The sequence below is a fragment of the Castanea sativa genome, chromosome 9, assembly GCF_040712315.1.
Source record: "Castanea sativa cultivar Marrone di Chiusa Pesio chromosome 9, ASM4071231v1".
Taxonomy (NCBI): Eukaryota; Viridiplantae; Streptophyta; class Magnoliopsida; order Fagales; family Fagaceae; genus Castanea; species Castanea sativa.
This window is the reverse complement of record NC_134021.1, coordinates 7,077,399-7,084,682: the sequence shown is the minus strand read 5'-3', so window position 1 is coordinate 7,084,682 and position 7,284 is coordinate 7,077,399. Positions and strand designations below refer to the sequence as shown.

Genomic DNA, 7,284 nt, shown 5'->3' with positions numbered 1-7,284 from the left:
TATCCATTTTATATTATATTTCATTAAAAATGTTTTTTTTTTATAATTTTTTTAAGGACAATATTTGGCTACAAACTTAGTTGTAGTCAATGCTAAAATTCTACTCAACATCTTTTTATTGAATGTGAATTTTGACAAGTCCACCATTGAATTACATATTCTTCCTATGTCCTTCATGTTTGCAAAATTTTCAAAGGTTAAAAATCAATGGCTATGTCATTGTAGTTGTAAGGACACAATTCGAATTCCCGATCCACAATCAAAAAGGAAAGGGCTTGAAAGGCCTTTTTACAATAAATTTGTAGAGAGTGGGCTTGAAATCTAGATTTAAAAGGTGGTTTAAACAATAGAAAAAGAACGGGCTTTGGGCCCAATGGCACAAATAAGGAATTATCTGTAAGAATATGAATGAAAGCTCCTCCTCGGACACAATCCGATGATATTTTATAATATTGCTTCTTAAGATAGATTATAATTGTGGATAGTCAAATTATCATATACTATTTTTTCTTTTTTCTCTAAAGAAAAACCTCTCCCTCTTTCGAAGGTCACTTCTTTTATTTATACTTCCTCTTCCTCTCATTCTCATTTTTCACCTCATGGTTATAACGCTGGTTTTAGATACTTGTCCCATCAGATTTCCCTGAAGTCTTCTAGAGTCAAGGGCCAAGTTCCAAACCTCATGCTCAGGTCCCATTTCTCCATTAATGCAGTCAGTATATCAATTGCAGAGTCTTTAATGCGGGGGCAGTGGTAGCAGCTTTACCTTAGATATTCCACCGCCCTTTCTATTACCCTCCACGTGTACCGTGTCTTCCCAAAACCATAGGAATTTCTATAACATTGCCTGGGGATATTAAACCTCTCCTTCTATTACCTCGGCTTTACTATCCGAGGACAAAGTCTTCCTCGAATATAATTATTCATACGCTATCACATCTTTACCTAGTATTTTCTTTATGAGGTACATTCACACACCCCTAGATCACTTGATGTCCTCGGATTGGACTTTTAGCCCAAGAGATATTCTTGGGCCATCCTTTATACATTACTGGGCCCAATGTCCCTACAGTAGTATATAACTTCTAATTAACATGAAATCTATCATACGTATTAAGGATATAAAAAAATTATAATCTAACAATTAAATTTTCAAAATATGTACGCAATCCCAATGCCCATCATATTATTATTATTATTGTGTGGAAGTTAAAGTACCTATAAATTAAAACATTCACACTACTTTGTCCTCGCAAATAATGGGCTAAAGCCAAAGCAATCAGGTAAAATGTTGATTGAATCCCAACTGCACACTGGGCCAAATCAATGGGCTTGGCCCACCCTGCTGTGGAAAATCTTAAAATAGCCGACTCCATCCTTGTAGCTTCGAAAAACTATCCCTTTTGTATAAATATATAAGAACTACTCAGGGTTGTTTGGCAAAAAAGGAAATACTTAGGGTTTCTAGTTAGTGTTTGGGAATGGCAGGAAAGTAAAAGGCTAAGGATTTGTTCTCAAAGGGAGGGAAGAGGAGCTTGAAGTCAAAAAAACCTGAATTGTGTCACTTTTGCAAAATACAAGTTCAAGGGTTTAGTGAGAGATTGGAGCATGAGCTCAAATGCAAGAAAAGGACCAATTGAGTACAATTATTTAGTTTAGAATTCAGAATGAATTCCATTTTTCTATTTCTTTTTTATTTCAATGCAAATTGTGTTTATTTTTCAGGGAAATTTTGCTGCTGCCAGAGGTGTTGCAGCAAATGACCCAAATCAGGCATCCACCTGCAACACCTCCAGATTGGGTCAACACTCTATGGATGCAGGTGGATGCCTGATTTGGGTCATTTGCTGTAACACCTCTGGCAACAGCACCTTCGGCAGCAGAAAAATTTCCCTGAAAAATAAACGCAATCTACATTGAAATCAAAAAGAAAAAGAAATATGGAATTCAATTTGAATTCTAAACTAAATATTTGTACCCGATTGGTCCTTTTCTTGCATTTGCGCTCATGCTCCAATCTCTCATTAAACCCCTAAACTTGTATTTTGCAAAATTGACACGGTTCAGGTTTTTTTGACTCTCCTCTTCCCTCCCTTTGGGAATAGATCCTTAGCCTTTTTCTTTCCTACCATTCCCAAATACTAACTAGAAACCCTAAGTATTTCCTTTTTTGCCAAACAACACTGAGTAGTTCTTATATATTTATACGAAAGGGACAGTTTTTTGAAGCTACAAGGATGAAGTTGGCTATTTTAAGATTTTCCACAACGGGGTGGGCCAAGCCCATTGATTTGGCCCAGTGTGCAGTTAGGATTCAATCAACATTTTTTCTGATTGCTCTAGCTTTAGCCCATTATTTGCGAGGACAAAGCAGTGCGAATGTTTTAATTTATAGGTACTTTTAACTTCTACACAAAAAAATAATAATAATTTTCATTGGGATTGGAATTGGGTACGTATTTTGAAAATTTAATTGTTAGATTATAATTTTTTATATCCTTAACACATATGTTAGATTTCATGTTAATTAGAAGTTATATACTACGAAGACATAGCTATTGATTTTTGACCTTTGAAAATTTTGCAAACAAGAAGGACGTAGGAAGAAAATGTAATTCAATAGTAGATTTGTCAACATTCACCTTACACTCTTTATCAAACATAACTGATCACAACCAATTCAGATGTATTAAATAGATCACAACCAATTCAAATTAACAGCAAGATAACAATTTCAATTGTATTTGACTCGAATTCAGGTGTAACATCTCTGATCATAAACAAAAAGTTGTACTAACTAAACAGATCACAACCACAAGCAAACTCAAAATTAAGAAGAAACCAAATAACCAAATTGCTCACCTCAACTTATACTCCCAAAAAGCTAAGCAAAGCAAACTCAACCCTACACAAACAAATAACAAAAAGTTGTACTAGAATTCTTATAAGATGTTTATTTCTATGCAGGAGGAACAATAGCCAGAAGATAATGACTAAAAGTGAATGCATTTTGACTTCTACGTGGGTTGTTCAATTGGAATGGAATGTGGATTGTCTGTGTCCGTACTGTTACAAGTGGTGCTTTTTGAAATAGCAAAAACATTTCACTTTGTTGTTGATATGATATCTTATTACTTTCTTAATTAAGACTTCAATAGAAGCTTCATGTTCAGTTATGGTATTTTTAGCTATGTTGGTATGCATGTTATGGGTTGTGATGAGTGAATGGGGAAGTTGGGTTATGAGTAATGTCATCTAAAGGGAGAGCAAAAGATGAGGGAAAAGGTAGTTAAAACTCATTGCTTAAGCCAGGGAGAAGCCAAAAAAAGAGAGAGTTCCAACGGTCTGAAGGTGATGTGACTACACATTGCACCGGGTCCCACATAGTTGAAACTAATAACGAAAATGCCATCATACTCAATTTTTAAAAACTGAAAACACCAATAAATCAGTTCTCAATTTTCATTCTTAGAGCATCCACATCAGTCCATGAAAAGTCTTCTAAAATACAAAAAACAGCTCTTTTTACACATTTTGATCAAAAAAGCACCCCATCAGTGGATTTAAAATTGTGTAAAATATTCACCGGCTGTGTAAATGAACAGAAACCGTGTAAATATACACGGCTACTGTTCACGTTTAAACAATTTTTGTATTCTTTTTTTCTCTCTCTGTCAAACTCCTTCTCTTCCCCAACCATCACAACAACCCAGCGCACCAGAATAACCACCAAACCCAGCGCCACCACCAAACACCACAGCACAGAGAATTAACCCAAAATCAACAAAAAAGAACTCAAAATCAACAGAAAATTAACCCAAAATCAACGGAAAAGCAATTAGAAAATCCAAGAACAAACCCATTGAAAACCCAACTCAAAATAAATCAAAAACTCACCGGTAAACCCAACCCAAAAACAGTCCAAACCCATCGGAAAACCCAACACAAACCATACTCAACGGAAAACTCACGTGAAATGCCCAACGGAGTTGGATCTGTTGCTCGATCTACTGCCACTGCTGCCGCCCGATCTGCTGCCGTCGGGTCTTCCATTGCTGCCGCCGGGTCTTCCATTGCTTTCGTCAGTTGGGGGTGGGAGGTGAAGGGTCGTCGGTTGGGAGTGAGAGGTGAAGGGTCGTTGGTTGGGAGTGGGAGGCGAAGGGTCGGTGGTGGAGGAGAGAGGGAGGGGCAAAGGAAAGAGGTAGGCCGAATCAGTAAAGGGCTGAGGCGGCGAGCTAGATTGGCGGCGATGGCGGGCTGGGTGAGGCGGCTGTGAGGGAGAGAGTGAGGGAAGGAGAGGAATGGGTGAGACTGAGAGAGCTGAAAAATGAAAAAGGAAAAAGGGAGAGAAAACGGTGAGAGAGTTAGGATTAATAAATAATAATAAGATAATAAATAATATTATTTAATTAGGATAGATGTGTAAAATAAATAAACTGATGTGGGTGTTTTGAAAATGTGATAGTGTAAAATTGAAAAAGTAGGATTTTAGTATAAAATAGACGAAAAATTTTAAACGGACTAATGTGGTTGCTCTTATATCTTAAAATTTTGAGTCATTAGTTTTGGAAACAAAGAATGAAAAAAAAGCCAAACAAAATTTCACTCAGTAGGGCCCATGAAATTTGAGTTTTGAGTTATATAACTCAAAACAACCCAATCCAAACACCCTCTAACTCATTACATTAGAAGCCAAGTTACTCACAGAAATAATTACCTAAATTCATTCATACCTCCCATATAGACCCTGAAATAAATTCATTTCCCAATGAGTAAAAAGAAAGTATAAGTACCTGCAGCTTCTTGTCCAGTCATTGCATCAACAAGATGCAAAACTTCTGTGGGATTCAATGCCCGCTTCACTTCTTTCAGCTCATCCATCATTCCTTTGTCTATCTGTTCTTTTATGAATGGAACAGATGCCAGCAAAGATCATAAATGAGTAATCCAGCTGACATCATGAAATTTATCTTAGAATTATCTCTAAAGTCATTACAAATGACATATAAGAACTAAGAAGTACTACCTGAAGCCTTCCAGCAGTATCCATTATTACTACATCTATTTTTTTCTTTTTTGCCTCTTCTAAACCTTACTTGGCTATTTCCGAAGGTTTAACCTCAGTCCCTGCAGCATAAACAGGCACGTCCACCTGTCACAAGCTATAACATCATGTAAGAATGAATAAAATTATCTATCTAATCACAAAATTTTTTTAAAAAAAAAATTAAAAAGAAGAAGAATAAACTATATAAGCCCACTCCAAAACTTCAATGACAAACAAGAAACAAAAAAGAGTACCTACACCTGTTCACCCAAATTAACAAGTTGGTCAATAGCAGCCGGTCTGTACACATCTCCAGCAACCAGCATGCAACTCTTCCCCTGTGGTCAATGTTATGTCACAGGTGTCAGCAAGGTTGAGTAACAGACTAGATTAATCTATTCATAACCATTACATGCGCACCAACTCTACATAGAAAAGGGGAACTTTCGAAAGTATACCTGTTTCTTAAGATAATAAACCAATTTTGCACAAACAGTTGTTTTCCCAACTCCTTGTAAACCAGCCAATAATATTACAGTGGGACCAGATTTTTCAAAAACTAGTTCAGATACTTCCTCACCCATCAATTTCACAAGCTCATCAGGCACAACCTGCAAGAAACACGAAAGGAATTTTCATAATCAAGCCACCCTTAAATATTCAATAGAGATATCTCATTAGTTTTTGGTTTGTAAAAAGCAAAATATCACTCAGTTAATGGGGCCCTGGCTTGATAAGTACCTGCCAATTCTGATGAAGGATAATTCGGGTCTGCTTTTGGCTTGTATTGATTTTCTGCACCTGGTTATGACTTGAAGAGAACTTGGTCTAACATTTTCTGCTTTTGGCATTTATTTTTCAGTGTTTTTTTTAATAATTATATGAAAATAAATATGAAAATTTGTTTTTGTATGTGAAAAAACACGGGATAATCCAAGTTGACTCGTCCTGTCAAAATTTGTGTAAGGTTCATAGGAATAGATTTGCTAGTCCAATAAATTGTTGACCAAAATATAACGCCATCTCCATCAACCCTACATATTTGTTATGTCTGCCCACTCACAGTCACATGTAAATATTATACATATAAACTACGAAAATAAGCATAAGCTATGTGACTTGTGAGTTGTAGAATCAACTTTAGAAAGAAAATAAAAAGTTTGCCATAACAGTCATGTATTTTAAAAAATATTGTGATAACAGTCATGTATGTTTACGGCATACATGATAACTATATGATAAAATTTTGGTTTAAAAGCCATGATTTCGCGAAGTCATTGCACTAAATTGCAAAAAAAAAAAGAAGAAGATAAAAATAACAATTTAATTGTTCTTATAAACTTTTTTCCTTCTTCGTCACTTATTTTCTTATTAGTTTTTCCTCTACCGTGTTTATTATTTCTTTTGATTTGTAATTACTATTTTAACAAAACATGTAGATGAGGGTATGTTTGGCAATTTTTTTTATTTTTTTATACCATTTTTCTGTTTTCAAAAAGTATTTTCTGTAACAAAAAACTTGTTTGGTTAAACGAAAAATATTTGTAGACCGTAAAATAATTTTAGGTAAAATTATTTTAAAGTGATTAGTTGCATTCTGGAAAATACTCTTGAAAAAATAAGTGTTTGGTTATATTTTGAAAAATGCTATAAAAAATTGGCAGTGGTAGAGATTGGCAACCATTAGTAGAAGAAAACAGCAAATGATGGTAGCAAAGACTAAAGGTGACTGGAGACTGAGGACGTTAGTAGAGAGTGGTTGTTGGGTGACTGCTTGTGAGAGGGTGGAGATTCAATTGATGAGTTTTGGGTATGACAAAAATTGATTTACTGAATATGAAAGTAAAAACCAATTTTTTCTATAAGTGCCATTATTTTAGGGTTGGTACTTGATTTACCAACATGTTCAGTTGCCCCAAACACTTGCAAATGTGAAAAATGTTTTCCAAAAATCAATTTTCGTGGAACCAACACAACCTTAAAACTGATAGAGAATAAAAACATTCTCCACTTATCTATTTTCAAAGAAACTTGAGAATAACCAAAGAGTTGTTTCTTGTTTTGAAAGCATGATAGGCTTCGCATCTTGGTTTGGAAAAAAAACAAAAAAAAAACAAAACAAACGCACAATAACAAAGTTTGGAACGTGTGGCCAAACCCAAACGCACCACTCTCTTCCCCTTCCTCCACTTCCTCTCATCATCCATGAAATCATCATTGCCGCACCGTCACTATTG

At 35.4% G+C, this 7,284-nt stretch overlaps 1 protein-coding gene across 1 annotated transcript; it reads right to left on the bottom strand.

The window, feature by feature from the left end:
* Positions 1-3,825: 3,825 nt before the first annotated feature.
* On the bottom strand, positions 3,826-5,130 carry LOC142609943 (uncharacterized). The gene is made up of 3 exons (XM_075781669.1): positions 5,027-5,130; positions 4,794-4,896; positions 3,826-4,320 (listed from the first exon to the last, which is right to left on the bottom strand). Exons 1-3 carry the CDS (start codon positions 5,048-5,050, stop codon positions 3,968-3,970), a joined length of 480 nt encoding a protein of 159 aa, XP_075637784.1. The 5' UTR covers positions 5,051-5,130; the 3' UTR covers positions 3,826-3,967.
* Between the last annotated feature and the right edge of the window lie 2,154 nt (positions 5,131-7,284).

What these genes read in the sequence shown, in the direction of transcription:
- LOC142609943 (XM_075781669.1), bottom strand. Translation starts at nt 5,050, where the DNA reads ATGGATACTGCTGGAAGGCTTCAG. An exon ending in ATACTGCTGGAAGGCTTCAG is followed by an intron (nt 4,897 to 5,026) that starts GTAGTACTTCTT and finishes ATAAAAGAACAG; the next exon opens with ATAGACAAAGGAATGATGGA. An exon ending in GACTGGACAAGAAGCTGCAG is followed by an intron (nt 4,321 to 4,793) that starts GTACTTATACTT and finishes TTCATTTTTCAG; the next exon opens with CTCTCTCAGTCTCACCCATT.